The sequence below is a fragment of the Herpailurus yagouaroundi genome, unplaced genomic scaffold, assembly GCF_014898765.1.
Source record: "Herpailurus yagouaroundi ecotype Mexico unplaced genomic scaffold, PumYag 250, whole genome shotgun sequence".
NCBI classification, from domain to species: Eukaryota; Metazoa; Chordata; class Mammalia; order Carnivora; family Felidae; genus Herpailurus; species Herpailurus yagouaroundi.
Genome location: NW_024412467.1, coordinates 19,917,614 through 19,936,833, shown reverse-complemented (window position 1 = coordinate 19,936,833; position 19,220 = coordinate 19,917,614). Strand labels below are relative to the sequence as shown.

Genomic DNA, 19,220 nt, shown 5'->3' with positions numbered 1-19,220 from the left:
CATTCTTCCTCAAAATCCAGCATAAATAAAGCGTAAGAGACTCTTATGAATAAGTAATGAATGTTTATGGATATATATGTATATATACATACGTCAATATCTCATATCAACACCTGAGGAAGTAAACATAATGTCCCCAGGCCACTGATGTTTATCATCATATTAAAGAGAAATGGAGGCTTATGATGTGATTTTATAAAAGTCTGGGGGAGGTCACAGCTGCCGCTCATTGCTTAGCATAGCCTGTAAGTTAGATGACAAATACATACTTAAGTTTTGGAAGAAATCAAACAACATAAAAAGAAATCAGGTTCTGGGAAAACAACAATTTAAAGGATGATCTGTAACTATTTTTTGAGTTCCTTATTTTCTCTACTGCCTTATATCTTATAACTGTATATCACAGAGGGCTGAGGTATATTTTAGAGCCTAGCAAAAATGCTTACACAGATATATTTTTTTCTCTTGTCTTCAAAACTGCTTATCAAAGCAAGAGTAGATGAATTATATATGTTAAGTTTTGTGCTTTTAAAAAAAATTTTTTTTTTACCAGTTATAGAATAATCAGGGGAAAGCCGGCCATTGAAAGGAAATTAAACCTGATTGACAGGCAGCTAATACTGTACATGTGCCCAGGAAGCACACTTTTGATGTTGGTTCCCAAAGGGAGTGTTTCCCACACATCAAAAGCAATCCTAACAGCAAAATAAAGATGGCAGTGAAACAAGTTCCCTGAGGGAAGATGCAGTTTTACCATCACTGTTTTCCTGGGGGGTGCTGTCCACGGCTTGCCAACCTCCAAATCCAACAGGAAGATCAGACCTTGTCATCCAGGCTTCATTCCAGCAGTGGTAGTTCCTGAGAAAACACCACTCTGGTGAGATTAAACTTCCCATCCCATTCAATAAAAAGTTGACCAAAACTCCTGCAAATATGCTATATACAAATCGCTGGAATGGCTTAAACCAAATTGAAAACTCCGAAGAGATATTCTGGCCTTGAGTTTGCTGGGAAGATGCATTCCCATTGGCACCATGGGAGGGCACCAGGTATCTGAACATGGCTCTTTCCCTCTAATATCAGTTTCAAGACCACCCAGAGCATTAAACAGGTTTTTTTTTTAATGTTTATTTTTGAGAGAGAGAGAGAGAGAGAGAGAGAGAGAGAGAAAGAGCATGCATGCATGGGGAGGGACAGAGAGAGAGACACACATAGAATCCAAAGCAGGCTCTGTGTTGATAGCACAGAGCCTGACACAGGGCTCTATCTCATGAACCATGAGATAATGACCTGAGCTGAAATCAAGAGTCTAATACTTAACAGCCTGAGCCATCCAGGCACCCTAAACAGTTTTGATCTTAACCACTGTCTGCTTTAATGAAACAGAAAGTACTATGTGCTAAATGGGTAGAAAAGAAAAGTTAATTGAAATAGAAATACATATATGTTTGAATTTCTTTTATATTTATATTTATGCATATTAGATTTATAAAAAGCATATTTCCTGTAACAATTAAGCAATAAAATGCTTGTGTTTATGGGCTTAGGCCATTCATTGCCATAGAAACTATAACATTAACTCCTGATTATAATTGTCTCAAATTTGTGGTAAATTTCCATTTGGTGTCCAACAAGAATAAAAAGATGTCAGAACAAGTATCTCTTTACCCTTTATCAAAGGTGGTCAGTCTACGAGCTGAGGGTCATGCAAAACTTTCCAGAACTTCGCATGTGACCCTTAAGACAAAAGCATGGAATAAAATGGTATCACAAATTATATTATTATGTCCTTGGAAAGACCTGAAATTATATGACAGTATAGAAAAAATGAGAGCACGTTAACCCATCTGTGCTATAGAAAATATTCATATAGTAATAACAATTTAACGGTGGGGTGAGGTAGTTCTTGCAGTCTTTGTTTATAGCACTGTTGAATTTCAAATCCAACTACAGTTATCCTTTGCCTAAATGTCCTTCAATGTCAGGAATTCGGACATGTTCCCATCTCTGAGTTCGGCTCATCTTTGGTTGGCTCAAGTCAGAGTTATGAATTTAACGATGTGCCCTTTATGTACCAGACTAGGTGCTGGGGATGTGTCAATGACCAACACATAGGTTCTGGCCCATAAAGACCCTCATGATCCAGGAGGAGTGACGAACAGGTAAACCAATTTTCTGTGAGGCTTAAACAAGATAATGCATATAAAGCACTTAGAACAGGGCCTGGAATGCAATAAGTGCTCCAAAATAGTTAAGTCTCAGACTTTTAAAAATAATTAGTAGCAGTGGTTTTAGCTACAGTGGAAATTGGTTTGGGATGCACTGAGGTCTCAGTGGGGCAACTCTCAGGGTGTGAAGAAAAGCTTCACAGCAGGAGTGATATTTGAGCTAAGTCCTGAAAAATGTGGGAGTTTAGAAAGTCAAGAGATGAAAGAACAAAATTGTGGAGGCATGAAATAGCCCATACGGCATGTCTGGGGGACTGCACACTGTTGTGGCATGAGGGCGCCATGCTCCAATCTCTGTGTGCATGGGGGAAGGAGGGGTGGGAGGCAAGCATGGGCAGGAAGTCACAAAACTGACAAATAGCATAGCACTCACTGTGTGCCAGGCACTGTTGTCAAACTTTTATGTTCATTGGTACATCTGATGTTCCCATACCCTATTAGAAAGGTACTATTATTCTTAACTCCAGTGTGCATGGGAGAAAACTGGAATACAGAGAGGTTAAGAATTTTACCTGAGGTCACACAGCTGGTTAGCTGTAGAGCTCTGGGGCCCATGCTCTTAAACCATGAGCTATGCCATAGGGGAGGATGAGACTGTGAGATCCTTTTATCACAAATCAAATAATTGAGCTCTATTCTTGGGCAAGTTAAATTTGCAGATCTGTCTTTGTGGAAGGTGGGTGGGGTGGCAGGATGGGTGACAGAGCTGAGGTGGCCTCCACCTCTTGGGAGGGCAGGGAGCCATGGGCGGGTACTGCCGACAGGCTTGTGGTGGTGAGGGAGATGGATGAAGGAAGGAAGACTTTCGTGTTTCCAGGGAGTATGCTGGCTTCATTTACCAAGACTGAATGAAGGAGGAAGAGAAGACGGTTCGTGTTGGGGTGTGTGTACTGGGTGGGTGACAAGTTCAATTTTGGACGTGATGAACTCGGGTGCTCATGAGAAACCCAGGAAGTGAAATCCTAGAGACATTTTTCCGTGCACAAGTGACACTCGGGATTGGACAAGTTATTGGTGTCTGTACTGCTGGTGGAGGAGAGTGAGGACAGAGCCAGAGGAGGGGAGCACGGGGAGCACAGGTTTCTCCCCTCAGAGTGATCTAGGTTGTGAAGATAGGGCAGTGGCTAGAAGGTAATGCAACACAGGGAGGATTGTTTGGGTGATTTTCACATTAGAAGAGATTGTTGTGCCTACAGAGGAGGAACAAGTGGACAGGAAGCAGGAACAGAGAATAGGAGATGGAATAAAAGATGGGAATACAAAGAGCACAGGAGGATGAGGTGGAGAGCCAGACCATGCATGGGTGTGGAGGCATTGTCCGCAGGGGGAGGGAGATGTAGATGTAGGTCAAGGTCAAGGTGTGGAGGTGTTGGACAGGCACATGAGGTTGGTTCCCACTTGAGAGCCTGCATCTTTGCACTAAAGCTGGAAGGAAGGTCACTGTGAGCTTAAACACGACTGCTCACCTCCCTTCAGAACAGTGAAAGTGCATCATTAGGCAGAGAGATACAGAGAAACAGCAATGAAACATTTGCAAAATCCCAAATGGACATAGTCCTGCTTCCTACACAATCCGTGTGGGCAATCTGTGTTTAGCAATCCTGGCTCTTGCTAAGATTCCACTGTTACACCACTACCCTAGATTAATAGATGCCAGAATCTCCTTATTTAAATTCAAATACTCTGAGCCAGGTTAGCCTTGAACAAGATAAGCATGCTTTGAGTTTCAGATCTCAGATAAGGAACTGAGGTTGGGGCTGGGCCTTAGACAGTGGGTGGTAAGCCAATGGCTGTGCTCCCAGGCCAGCCATGAACAGAGTGGGAGGGTGCTAACTCCGAAGCCATGGGGCTTTTTTTAAATCATGCCATTCTCTCTGCTGAAGAATAGCCAGGGAGAACTCATGCCATGAGAGTTCCCTTTGGGCTGGATGTTAAGTATTTCTGGTTACACATGCTTGTCTTTGATTTCAAGGTCCCCCGTGAAAGGGACTAATATTTACAGACATTTCTGAATTCTATTTCCTTGCTCTGCAGGTTGGGAAATACATATGCTTCCTGAAAGGTTATTTTAAAGTTTCTTTATCTAGATCTGTCATGGTCTTTCTGTTTTCATCTTGTAATTTCATTATGCATTCGTAACATGAGTGATTCACTTCTGGGTTTCTGTCTGGTTCACCGTCACATTCCCAGCACTAAAGCTAGCCCTTAGGAATTGCTTGGTTGAAAAGCAAGGACAACCTTTAGTAAGTGTAGGACATCTCCAAGGCAGGTGTAATTAAACTCTTGTTTGTTTGTTAGCTATTAAGATTCACGGTTTTATATTTTCTCAGAGGCTTCATTTGAAACCTGACTTCTCACTCTACAATCAGAATGCACAGTGTCACTTTAAAGGTAAAAGAAAATTATAAACCTTCAAAGTGATCTACTTTTCTTGTTGCCAGTTTCTAAAGAAGTGGTGTGGAAATTAAAATAAAGCCCTCATTTCATTGAGAGCTATTTAATCAAGTTGAAAATAACTTTTTTGAGGGAGAATAACGATGGGGGTGACAAGTGACAAGTGCTTTATGTTACTTTTTGTCTGTTTCCTGCAGTGACAGCTAGTGATTTCTAGAACTTCTTTCAAGGATGCTAATAACTCAGCAGAATTGGTACAAAGGACCCACAGAATCTTCACCAAAGGCAGATCCTCACTGGAAAAATAGCATCATGCATTGCTGAGGGACTTTCGGAGGGACTGTCATAGCATTGGTTTAGTTTATCCCTTCAGTAAACCCCTTTCCTTGGAATTTATATGCACCAAATAATCTTTGCATAGGTGCAAAGACAAATATATCTGAATGTTCATCCTTGTGTAATTTGCAAGAAGAGAAATCAGAAACAGCCTAACTGTCCAATATGTGATTGTTTTGAAATACGAAACAGAATTTATTCAGCCACAGAAATGCATATCTACATTTATTAGGCAGGATAGATACTTATGGCATATTAAATGTTAAAAATCATACTCCAGAACACACACAGTGTATGTGTTCATTGTACATGTAGATATGCATGGAAGGCAGAATTTTAAATGACCTTCACTCTTGTATAATTTCCTCCCCTTGAATGTGGGTGAAATCTATGAATAGAATGGTGTATCATGCCTGTGATTATGTTACTTTATGTGGCAAAGAGGATTTTGCATATGTAATTAAGGTAATTAATCTGTTGACTCTGAGTTAATTAAAAGGGAGATATCAGGGTGGGCCTGACCTAATCAGGTAAACTCTTTAAATCTGGGTGTAGAGGTCAGGGACAGAGCAAGGTGGAGACCTGAAGCAGCAGAGACATTCTCCTACTAGCCTTGTAAAAGATGGAAGCTTCCATGAGTTCTACAGCTGCAAGGAACTGAATATTTACAAGAAACTAAAAGGGCTTCAAAGAGAGCCCGGAATATCACATGGGACCACGGCCCCAGCTAACGCTTTGATTGCCATTACTTGGGACCTTGAGCAGAGGACCCAGTTAACCTGGCCCAAACTCCTGATCCAGAGAAACTGAAAATAAACTTGTGTTGTTTTAAGCTGCTAAGTTTTTTGTAATTTGTCATGCAGCAATAAAAAAATGAATATGATATGCAAAGAGACATATCAAAGGATACTTAAGGAGATACTGGAAATTTTCTGAGCAGTTAGAATATGGATGACTGACTTCTGTACGATTTTTTCAGCAATATTTGAAATTTTTATAATAAACATGCACTAGTACCCCCTTCCCCCCCTCCAAAAAAAATCTAAGTGCACAGTTCAAAATTTGCTTTGGTTCTAACCACTGGCTCAGGTCATATCTACAGTTGCTAGAGCCCATGGGATGTTGAAGGCATAGAGAACACAGCTGAGATCCAGATGGGCTTTGGGGCTCTGTGTTCTAGATGTTCAAAGACAATGAAGTGGATAATTTAACAAGGAGACCTTTACCACCTTTAACTTGGCTAACTGCTTAAACACTCCACAGGGTCATCTCATTTACAATCTGTCCAGGAAGTTTTCCCTAAAAGGGAAGAAAGAGCTGTGGGCTTGTAACCCCGTTTTTGCAGCTTTATTATGGTTCAAGGGAAGGTACAAATAGGATCGAGAGAAAGCCCTCGAGGAGATGTGTTGGACCAACTTCAAGTGTAAACCAAATATTTGAATTCTTTTATTTTAAAAATGACAGGGGGTGGAAGAAAGATACTTATCTATCTTGCAAATTGTGTATTTGTAGCAGATGGGCACAGCCCCACTTCCCTGGCTCATCTGTTATACTCTTAATCCAGGCAATGAGATTGGTGACAGAAATGACAGCACACCCTGAAATTGTTTAGATCTGGCCATTCCAATGGCGGTAGGCATGGGGTGGGGTGGGAATTGTTGAAAGAAGTAGGGACAAGTTGGTGGGTTCTGAGGCTTGTTTAACAAGACATTCCAAAGAGGAAATGAAAGCTTGGACCAAGAAAAAACTTGTCAGTTAGGAAAGGTAATGAAGCAAGACAACAAAAAGGAATTATTCAGAGAAAGGGAGGCATGCTTGAAGAATCTTTTATGGTGCTGGGAGCTGGGAGCTGGGAGCACTACCCTACTTCAGAATGCAGCTGTTCATAGTTAGGGGCTGTTGAAATACTAAAACCAGGAAGGGACATTTAAAATCTTTCTGGGGTTGTCATTCAAAAGTCAGAGGTCCAATCAGGGGGAGACCAGGCTAGTGTCACCCCCCCCATCCCCCCAAAGAAACCAACTGCCCACCAAGAAAAAAAGAGAAGTAATGAAGTAATGAAGGTATTTTCTCTTCTTTCGATAGTTTCCCCTCTTTTTTTTTTAGCGTTTATTTATTTTTGACAGAGAGAGAGACACAGAGCACGAGTGGGGGAGGGGCAGAGAGAGAGAGAGGGAGATACAGAATCTGAAGCAGGCTCTGGGCTCTGAGCTGTCAGCACAGAGCCCGAAGTGGGGCTCGAGCTCAATAACCACAAGATCATGATCTGAGCCAAAGTCGGGCACTTAACCAACTGAGCCTCCTGGGCACCTCTCTCTCTTTTTTTTTAAAGTTATTTATTTATTTATTTATTTATTTATTTATTTATTTATTTAAAGCACACAAACATAGGAGTGGTAGAGACAGAGGGAAAGAGAGGATCCCAAGCAGACTTTACTGCCAGAGCAGAGCCCAATGAGGGGCTTGAACTTACAAAATGCAAGATCATGACCTGAGCTGATGCTCAAATGACTGAGTAACCCAGGTGCCCTGATACCTTCCCCTGTTTTGATTATCTGTTTTACTTTTCTCATTGTGGCACCAGAAAAAGGGTAAGACAGAGAATAAAACTAAATTTGGCAAAAACAAAGCAAAAACAAAACAAACAAACAACTCTTAAAATGCTCAGGAAGTAGATGTCACCTGTCCATATGACCCGCATTTGCCATTACTTCTTAGCAGAAGGCTCTCTGTAACTCTTCTGGGTTCCCTGTGCTGGATTCAATTTGAACATAAGGCCCTGTCCACCTTTACTACCCTCTCTGGCATAGAAAATTAGGAATTGATATCCCATCTGAAAATGAAGAAAAAATTGGATTTTGAGAAGATTTGGTTTGGATAACTCTAATGTATAAAAAATGCCTATAATAAATCCTGCCCAAGTTTATCCATAATCATTGAAGGGATTTAAAAAAAATACAGCCAACAGTCTCAATAGGTACCAAAATTATCATTTTGCATTATAAAGCTCTTTATGAATATAAAATTCTAAGGTTGATAGCTCTTATTTATACAAGGTTTTCTAGAGGTCTTATTAATCATCAAAAGAAATTAATACATTCAGTATAGCCTTTGTGGTGTATATTTTATTAGCTTCTTTTTTTAATGTTTATTGTTTACAGACAGAGAGAGACAGAGCATGAGCCGGGCAGGGGTAGAGAGAGAGGGAGAGACAGAATCAGAAGCAGGGTCCAGGCTCTGAACTGTCAGCACAGAGCCCGATGTGGGGCTCAAACTCACAAACCATGACATCATGACCTGAACTGAAGTCCAACACTTAACCAACTGAGCCACCCAGAGGCCCCTATATTTTATTAGCTTCTAATTATGTAAAAACTGGTAAATATTGAATGGTATGTATGATGACTCTCTTAGGCAGAATTTATGAGTAACCAAAACATGATATTTTTCTTATTAATGAAAATATCTTAGTGCTTTCTATGTGATTTATCAGATGGTTCTCACTTTCTCTTGAATTTTAATTTTCTGAGATGTATTTGTAGTAGCCTTTGATTTTGTTTAACTTCTCAAACTCCCTCCTTGCTTTCTCTCAAGTGGATGTTGAGTATATTAGGGACTTCAGGCCCTCTTTGAAGATATTCTCTTATAGGACTATCATAGGAAAGGGAAGTCTACGGCAATGATTTTCAACCTTCAAAAAACAATGCCCCTTCCTAGTTTTAAAGAAAATATTTTATAACATTCCTTTATTATACTGAAACTAAGTCCATAGATAGCTTTTTACACACAATTTCTAAAAGAGCAATATAATGCCCTATAATGTACAAAATAAATAGAGAAATAAAAGGATGTACATAAAATAACACGTCTTTCAACAGGTATGTGTCAAGAAGATGATACTAGATACTAAAATATTCCTACAAAATGTAAAACTGTGAAGGAGTGTGGTAGACTCCTAATTTGAAATCACTTGTATAGTGGTTAAAAATGTGCTCTAAGGAAACTTTTCTAAAATGGTAGAGTAAGGACTTCCAAGAAAGTGCTCCTTCACAAAAACAATGAGAATACTAACAAACATGATGAAAGCCAACTTTTCTAGAACTCTGTGAATGAACTGAAGACTTACAACAATCTGAAGACTTAGTCAACAAAAACAAATGGATCTCATTAAGAATAGTAGGTTTTGTAGCATTTGAATTTGCCTTATTCCCACTCCCCCTCTCCATAGCTCCATGGTAGTCATGAAAGTCAGCAGCTTCACAAATATGGTAGCTATAAAAACTTCCAGCCTAGCAACCAATGAAGGGGAGAAAATGGGTTTGTAACTCCCTAAAAGCGCCATCTCCAAAGAATTGTCACTAACTTGTTTGGCAGTTTTCTGAAAATCTCCATTCCCAGGACTTCTTTTTATTTGATTTGATTCAGACTTCACTCTGTGCAAATTACATTATCCAAAGGATGTTTTTCACAAATAATTAGAAGCAACTGTTTAAAATCATGGTTGCATAAAGGGGTGACACCAATTGGTGATAATAAAAGGTTGGCTCCCTAATAAACTTAAAAGGAAACCCTAAGGACTGAAATGTTCACAGGGGGCTTTGAACAACTTTGACATACTCTTGAGAGTCTAGGTGGCCACACACATATGCAGGGCTGTGAGCATTCCCAAGAAAGCCCTAAGAGGGCTCTAAATTCTCATTTCTAGCTGATCTCGAGGTACTGTGCAAGCAGGAAGTAAAGGCGCCAGCAGAATTATAAATTTGCTGATGGAGTGTTGAAGACCTTCTTCCAACAAACAGAGAGCTCCTTAGTAAGACTGAGACCTTGTTAGTTCAAGGTATTTAAAGAAATTTTTGTCCAACTGTTAACTGACCATTAAGCTAACCCAGCAGAGACATCTGTGGCCACACATGATAAAGAATGGACACTTGACAGAATTAGTCTGGGAAAGTCATCAAACAAACAGCAGCAGCAGCAACAACAACAACAACACAAACATCAACAACAGACTCTGGGGAGCAGGAAATCTGATTTACAGAGTTGTCACATTATGTTATTTAAAATGTCTAGTATTGTTGGGGCACCTGTTGGGTAGCTCAGTTGGTTAAACATCCGACTTGGGCTCAGGTCATGATCGCACAGTCCGTGAGTTCGAGCCCCGCATCGGGCTCTGTGCTGATAGCTCGGAGCCTGGAGCCTGCTTCAGATTCTGTGTCTCCCTCTCTCTGACCCTCCCCTGTTCATGCTCTGTCTCTCTCTGTGTCAAAAATAAATAAACATTAAAAAAAATATCTAGTACTGTTTAAAAATGGAAGACATGCAAAGAAACAGAAAAGTATGGTCCATATACAGAAAAACAAACAAACAAACATAAACAATCAAGAGAAACTGTCACTGGGGCGTCTGGGTATCAGTTGAGTGTCTGACTTGGGCTCAGGTCATGATCTTACTGCTTGTGAATTAGAGTTCTGTGCCGGACTCTGTGCTGGCAGCTCAGGGCCTGGAGCCTGTTTTGGACCCTGTATCTCCATCTCTCTGCCACTCCCCCACTTATGCACACACTCTCTCTCTCAAAAAGAAATAAACATTTAAAAAAATTAAAAATTAAGGGAAACTATCACCAAGGAAGCCAAGACATTGGGTTTACCAGACAAAAAGTTTAAGGTATAACAAACATGTTCAAATAACTAAAGAAAACCATGTGAATGATGTTTAATCAAATAGAGGATATCAATGAAAAAGATAACAATTATGAAAAGGAATCAAACAGAAATTCTGGAGCTGAACTATGTAATAACTAGAATGAAAAATTCAAAAATTCACTAGTGGGTCTCCAAAGCAGATCTGAGTAGACACAAAGAAGAAAGAATAAGTGAACTTGAAGATAAGTCAGTTGAAATGACTAGTCTGAATAACAGAAGAAAAACTATGAAGAAAAATGAACAAAGCCCCAGAGACATGTGGGATACCAGCAGGTGTACAAACATACTCATAGTGAAGGTCCCTGAAGAAAAGGAAAGAGAGAAAGGAGCAGAAAAAATATTTGAAAAAAATAACAGCTAAAACTTTCCAGATTTGATGAGACATTAATGTATATATCTGAGAAGTCAAAAAATCTCAAATAGGACAAACTCAAAGCTATATATATATATATGTGTGTGTGTGTGTGTGTGTGTGTGTACATACATTTATAGATACACACACACACACACACACACATACACACACACACATGCCTAAATACCTCAGAGTCAAACTGCAGAATGATGAAAATAAAGAGAGAATCTTGAACACAGTATGAGAAAAGTGATTCATTATGTATAAGAGATCACTAATAGGATGAATACTGACTACTCATCAGAAACCACGGAAGCTAGAAGCCAGTGGGATGATATGTTCAAACTGCTGAAAGAAAAAGTTAAATAAGAACTGTATATCTAAGAAAAGTATCCTTCAAAAAAGAAGGCAAAGGTAACTACATAGAGAAATAAACAAAACAGTATAAATGTATATTTGCTTTTAATTCTTCTTTCTGATTTTATTTATTTATTTATTTATCTATCTATCTATGAGAGGGAGACAGAGAGTGAGTGGGGGAGGGGCAGAGAGAGAGGGAGACACAGAATCCGAATCCGGCTCCAGGCTGTGAGCTGTCAGCACAGAGCCCAACATAAGACTCGAACCCACGAACTGTGAGATCATGACCTGAGTTGAAGTCAGACACTTAGCCGACTGAGCCACCCAGGCACCCCAGATTTTAAAGACAGCTTCATAAAGCAGTAATTGTAAATTGTGTTGGTGGGCTTATAATGTAGAAAGATATAATCTGTATTACAATAACAGAACAAAGGCAGAAGGAGTAGAACAGAGTTTTTGAATGCTATTGAAATTAATTGGTATTAGTATGAACCAGGTTGTTGCAATTTATGGTTTTAAATTGTAATCCCCAGGGAAACTACTAAGGAAAAAAGTGAAATATATATAGTCAAAAGAAACAGAAAAAGAATTAAAATAGTATACCACAAAATATTTTTTTACACAAAGTAAGAAAGTAATGGAGAAATAGGGGAAGAAAAAAGACATAATGCATATGGAAAGGATATAGTAAAATTGCAGATATATCAGTAATTACATTAAACACTTGTAGACTAAACACTAAAGTCAAAAGGCAGAGACTGGCAAGATGGATAACAAAACTGTATGTTTTATCCAAGAGATACACTTTATATTCAAAGATGCAAATAGGTTGAAAGTAAAAAGATGGAAAAACAGGCTGTGAAAATAGACTCAAAAGATAACTGGAGCAGCTATATTTATGTCAGACAAAATAGACTTTATGACAAATATTGTTACTAGAGACAAAGAAGGAAATTTTATAATGACAAAAAGGTAATGCTATTAGGAAAACATAATAATCATTAACATACCCATATCTAAAAGCAGAAGGGAAAAATAGACAATTTAACAACCAGAGGTGAAGAGTAGGGGGGGAGGCAAAAGGGGTAAAGTGGGTCAAAAGATACAAACTTCCAGTTATTTGAACGTTGGTAGTTGAGACCTTAAATGTCTTCATTACACACACACACACACACACACACACACACACACACACACAAATTTTGTAACTATGTAATTTATGGTGATCATTTTGCAATATACACATATATTAATCATTATGTTGTACACCCCAAACCAATGTCACTTGTACCTTAATAAAGACAAACAAGCAAGCAAACAAAAAAAAAAACCAATTTAACAAATAAAAGTTAGATACTTCAATACTGCACTTTCAATAATGGACACAACAAGCAGGTAGAAGATTAACAAGCAAATAGAAGACTAGAACAACACAATAAGCCAACCGGACCTAATGGATGTCTACAAAATGTCCTACCCAACAGCAACAAAATACACATCTCTCAAATGGGAATGAAACATTCTTTGGAATAGACCATATGTTAGGCCATAAAGCATATCTTAATATTTGATCCATTGATATTTAATCCAATTACTGATAAGTAGGACTGACATCTGCCATTTTACTGGTTCCTTGCTATATGTATTATGTTCTTTTTCTTCTTTATTCCTCATTCCTTCTTTACTTTGTGTAAAAAGATATTTTCTAGTATGCCATTTTAGTTCTTTCTCTGTTTCTTTTACTATATATTTTTTTCAGTTTTTCCTTAGTAGTTTCCCTGGGATTATAATTAACATTCTAACTGAAAACTCTAGTTCAGATTAATACCAACCTATTTTTAATAACATACAAAAACTTTGTTCCATTCCCTTTGTCCTTTGTGCTATTATTATAATTTAGATTATATCTTTCTATATTGTAAGCCCAATATAAAATCTTGTAACTTTAAAATTACTGCTATGTTAATTATATTTCAGTAAAAGTATTATTTAAAAAGTGAGCTCTAGAGTCAACCCCTTTGGGTTTGTAATTCAGGCTCTGCCACTTATTGGCTGCTGACTATGTTTAGGTTACTGTGCCTCAGTTTCTTCATCTATAAATGGAGACAATAATAGCAAGCACCCTAACAGGTTGTTAAAAAGATCAAACAAGTTATTATGTGTCACCCAGTTAGATCAGAACCTGGCACAATGAAAGCACTCCATAAGCATGAGGTATTTTGATTCTTTGGAGGTGGCAAATAACTTTTACCATCCTTTCTTCAAGGCTCTGGTATAGATTCAGAGTGCATATTCTTAGTTCTCTAGTGACAGAACTCATGATCTTGTTCTAGAGGAGTCCCTCAAAGACAATTTGGCTGACGGTAACATTAAAAAGATAACCTATTTGAAAAGAATGTCTTCCGTAGATGTTTGGAATTGGTAGCCTGGATGTATCACAGGTTAGTTTTACAAACATCTGTAAGCAGTTTGGTCTATATTCAGAAAATTTTCTCTACTTTTTTTCATCTGGAATTAGTTTTTGTATAATCCTTTTTTGCACATACAGTAATTAAAGCTTAGTATTATACAAGAATCTGAAAGTCCAACTAGCTGGAACACACTGAGTCTCTAAAGCAATGTACAAGATAGATCAATCTAAACTTCAAAAACACACCTACAATATGCAAACCAGTATGCCCAGTGCAGAGACTGCAATGAGAATTAGGATCAGTATTATATCCCGTGCTGGCCTCCAGGTGTGAAGGCTGCTTAATTTCTGCTCTAAAACTTGTTTCCCAAGAGCTTTATTGATAGAGTCAATACTTCCCATTGCAGCAGAGATTTTTGCATTTAGAGTGAAAAAAAAATAAAACAATAACAACTGTACTCTTTCCAACAAGTGTTGAAGGAAGTTGGAATTTTTGTAAAAGAACGAGATTCACTGATGCTAAAAACTACAAAATTTTTCTGTGGTGTCTGTTTGATTTTTTTTTCCTTCCTTGAGAGCTGATGTGAAGTCAATTTGCAAAGCAGCACCTAGTGAGTGGATCACAGCTGGCCCTGTGCAGATGAACAGGTCTTCACAGAGAGCAAGTGGTAGAGAACTATGCTCTACCGTTGTAGAAGCATATGGTACTTCTACTTTCTAGAACTTTCTGGAATTATGAGAGGAAAGCCCTTGCTGGAAGAAGAGTGAAATTTATTAAAACTTTTTTTTTGAGGGGGAAGCTAGAAATGTCCCTAGAGATAATTAAGACCAAACTCATACATTTACATATGAGAACATTACAGCCCAGAGAAATCAAGCAACTTGCCCAAAGTGACCCAGCTAATTAGTGGCAGAGCTAATTGTATTACCTTACACCATGGAGAGAAGAGAGGGAGGGAAAAAAATTACAAGAATAGTCTGACTTGATATAGTGTTTTTCCATGATGCCTTGGGAAAAACAAAATAAAATTGTGATTACTTTCCACTTGGATCACTGACTAATGCTTAGATTGTTGCAACTTTGAGCTGAAACGGATAAATACAAATGTGCTTGTTCACAATTATTTTCAAAAATTAAATTGAAAATGCCAGTTTAATCAAACCTCCTGAATTTCAAATGAAAAGGCAATAAAGGAGGTAAAGACTTGCTGATTGTTTTACTGTTCACCATTTTCCCAATTATCTTTAATATCATATAAAATGTTTAAAACTTCGAGTTAGGATGTTTTCTACATCTGCCAATTGGCCAATCAGCTGGACCTCAAGAAGCAGACGGGTCAGCTATGGATCTTGGCGTACACGCATGTGCTCAGCCCCCTTCTCTTCACATCCCGAGGGCATGGATAGCACGAGCTTCCGCCCATCTCTCTTGAAGCTCCATTGTCAGGAGTTGAACAACTTCCCTGGGAATGTGAGCAGGATGGAAAGGGACATGGGGAGGAGTGGCTTAGAAACTGAACAAAAAGAAGTCATGGGATCTAGAGAGCTGTTGTCTTCCAGAGGGAATTTGGGACACTATTGGCTGTTGGACCTCTAAAACTAAGAGAGTGAGGAGTGGGTTTGTCCTTAAAGAAGCCAGGGATTAGACACTTAGAGGGTAGAGAAGCAGAAAAGGTGGTGAGAGGTGGAGAACAAGGATCCAACTTCTCACTGAATGCACAGCCTGGGGGTATCAGCTCCTTCAGGAAGGCAGGCAAAGAGCCAGGTGTTCTTGATGGCATAGAGGAAAGGAGTGGCAAGGGGCTGGAAGGCGAGTTAGAGCAAGTTTGGATATTCAACAACTGTGGTCATATGAACACAGGCTAACTCTGCATAAGCTTTCATTCCTTCCTGCCTGGTTCTTGAAGCAGAATGATCTCTGGTTGTCTCATCTTGGTGCTTTAGACTTTTACAGGAATATCCTTGAGTTTCATCTGTGGGCCAAGGTCATTTCCCTGACATTCTATCTGTGAACAGCACAGCCAGATGATTACAGGGGGATAATGACTTTGAGCCCATGGCCACTTCCCAGGTGAACAGCCTTTGCCTTTGCTCCCCTGGGCTTAGAATCGAAGCCCCTTTCCCTCATCTCCATGCTGTCTGGTGTTATATTTTATAGAGTTCTATACATGGTTGTCTCATCCACGAACATTGGATCAAGCTCCTCAAGGGTAGTGGCTAATTTCTCTCTGAATCCTTAGCATCTGGTATTTGGACATATTAGTGCACAATAGTGTTTGTTAAATGAATTAAATGACACTTATTCAGTTAAATGAGCATTAAAAATGTTTTCCAACCAATTCCATTTATTAAGTCCTTGCTCTGTGCCCTGCACCCTGTTACATGCTGGCAAAACAAATGAAAATAAATTAGATCAGACACTGCTCCCCCTGTGGGGGCTGCAGTCTGGTGGGGGCCAGCCATGAGGTGGGCATAGTTCTTTCACCCAGAATCATCAAATCTGACTACATCCTCTCCAGCAAAAAGGACACAGGATAAACGCTTTCATTTACAAGGAGAAGAGCTGTTCACGGAAATACCTTCGTGACACTAATAAGTGCCACCATCCCTTTCTTTGAAAATTGTTTCCATTTCCACTGTGATAGTCATATAATGAGGTGATCAGACTGAGCTCTTTCAAGGTGAGGCCAAACCGTCACCTTACCCCTGCCCATCAGAGTGAGCTGTGTTCTCCCTCCTCAACGAGCCCTCATATCCCTATTCACTGTTTGCACTGCAGCTAAACATCGCACAAGTATCTTCATTAAACTGTCCGCAGTGATTCATAGATGCCTTCCTCCAGAGGTTACACATAATTCAAAACCCATTGGCACACAGGGGACAGGAGGCTTAAATTGTTCCTTCCAGGATATGTTACCTTGCGTTGGCCCTCTCAGAATTTCATCTGCTACTGTGAGGTCCAATTATTTTGTCCAGCTGTGCCCTTCCAAGGTGCCTTGGCCCCTCCCTCTCCTGAATTGCTAAGAAGGGGACTGACTCTTCCCTCTGTGGGCATCAGCGGTGTGTCCGCTCTGTGCAAAACGGCCCCCTGTGAGGCGAGGCACTTTTGAGGAACATCTACCATTCAGGGATCTGAGGTGGCAAACCAGGAAGCAGGAAAATAAGCAGTCAGTCCTCCACAGTCTGTGGAGCTAGAGGGAGACGAGTCAAGGCATGGACTGAAACCCCACACTTCAGCCACCTTGGTCTTGGGGAGTGCTGAGGATAATATGCCCTTGAAAGCATTCTTGCACTCTCCCTCTGAACCCTTCACACTGGCTTACTTCTGCTCTGGGCACACTGGGCTTGGCTGAGTCACAAGGAAGAGGACACCCTGGGCCACTGGGGCCCACTGGACAAATTAATTCACCACAAACTGTGTACCACCAGGACACCTCAGTGTTGAAGAGATGATGGAGGCACAAGACAGAGATACCAAGAAGTCATTCTCATGGTTGCCTTTAGAAAGAGAGGAGGGGGCAGGGCAAGGAGGGCAGGAATCACACACAAATCAGGAGGTAGTTGGGGCAAGTTTGTCTGACTGGAGGCTGAGGAGGGTAGTGGGTCCAGGACCTTGTGGGGACGGCACTTACTCCTGAGATCCCTGCTAGGAGATTCGTTAGGCTGTGTGTTGTCAGCTATGCTGTACTGGCTTCTCAATGGTCAGCTGATGACCACCAAATCCTCCCTGCCCTCACCTCAGCCTCTGTCAGCCTTCTGCCCCCCGCCAAACTATAGCTCAGGCAGCTCCTGCTTCTTACCAGTGGCCATTACTAACCTAAGGAGCAGGCACTGAGGAGCACTGAGAAGTCTGGGCCTAGCACTACAGTAAGTACTTTACCTATATTACCTCATTGAATTGTCACAGCTTCCCCTTCAGGAAATGGTTATCCTCATTCTACTGATGAAGAAACTGAAGCCTCAGAGAGGTGGAGTCATTTCCTCAAGGTCACACAGCAAGTAACTGTCTAAGCGAGAGCTTGCTGTGGGGGTGTGTGGAGGCGGGGACCATGTATTGATTGATGTGTCCAGGGAAAGTCCCTACCAGCTTTTTCAATCAAGAAGGGTCTCAGAAATACTTTTGGTTTTATGGAACATCTATAGTTGGTAGGATCCACTAGTGTTTGCACTGGGACGGTTGGGGTAGACACAGGTTTCTGCTTTTGTTTTAAAAATATTCCAAAGTGAAAGAAATAGCTCAGTCATCTTAGGACATGGGACACACCCCTCTTTTTCAGACTGCTTCAATGTGCTTAGGTTGATGGCAACATACCGCCTCCAAGAAATTCCAGCTGTGTGACTAATAATGAAGGCAATAATAACAGCTAACACTCATTAGGCACCTGTTATGCTTGGCTCTGTGCTGAATGAAATAGGAAATTTGCTTTAGAGGAGGAAAGAGGCACAGAGAGGTTATGCCTTGCCCAAGGTCACACAGCTGGTCAATGGCAGAGCCAAGCTTTGGACTCAGACCTTACTGAGCCTTTAATCTTTGTGCTCCATGGTCAGTTGTGTCCCAGGTTGGGTTAGTGAGACGTTAGTCACCATATATTGAAAACCCACCATGCACCAAGCACGGGGAGGGAAGAGGAGCCTAGGGCAGTGGTCCGGTGGTGGAGGATGGGCAAGGGTCTCCAATCAGGAATCATAGTCCCAGGGTGATGGGACTTTTGTGGAAGGCAATGAGGGAGCAACGGGCAACAGGGACAGGGAAAGGAATTCAAGTAGAAAGCCGAAAGAGGAAAGGGTTACCAAGAACAAAATCTATCAGCTTCACAATTTTGTATCAATTTTGTTTAGGGCTACATGGGGTTATTTGCTAGGGTGCCCACTGAGATTTATGATGGGGGCATTTAGACCAAGGAATAGGGAGGAATCATTTCCAGTCACAGTTGGCTACAAGGGCATTAAGTGTGTGTGTGTGTGTGTGTGTGTGTGTGTGTGTGCGCGCGCGCGCGCGTGTGTATTTAAGGAAAAGGTGTGCAGTACAGAATACCAAATAATTCTCATTTTGCCATTTTAAACTGTGACAACAGGCTTTTGGGGCAGCTATTTTGGTCTGTTTTTGTCATTCCATATACATTCAGGGCTGCTGAACTGTAATTCCAAGGGCTTAAATGATGCTTTAAATTGCTGTTCAATTTATAGAGGTGAGGTTTTGTCTTGCCTGTCCTCTCTTGCTTACCATTGCTCAGATCATTCCCTTCAAATGAACTGCACTGTTTTTTATTCATAGTAGCACTCTGCTACTAGTTCGGCGATTTCCTCCTTGCAACATCCTCAAATGAGCGTTTACCAGCACTGGCAAGTTAACGCTGCTCCTACAACTGGGATTCATTCCTGTAACACGGGGGAGTTAAGGCACTTCTAACTTTTAATTTCTCTTAAAATGAGCT

At 40.3% G+C, this 19,220-nt stretch overlaps 1 protein-coding gene across 2 annotated transcripts in view; it reads right to left on the bottom strand.

Moving 5' to 3' along the window:
• The window catches only part of F13A1 (coagulation factor XIII A chain), a 163,328-nt gene that overhangs the window by 46,581 nt on the left and 97,527 nt on the right, over window positions 1–19,220 (bottom strand). For both annotated transcript variants that reach the window (XM_040460663.1, XM_040460664.1), the window contains exon 9: window positions 755–858. In XM_040460663.1, coding sequence (XP_040316597.1) covers window positions 755–858 — 104 coding nt within the window. The remainder of the gene's footprint in view (window positions 1–754; window positions 859–19,220) is intronic.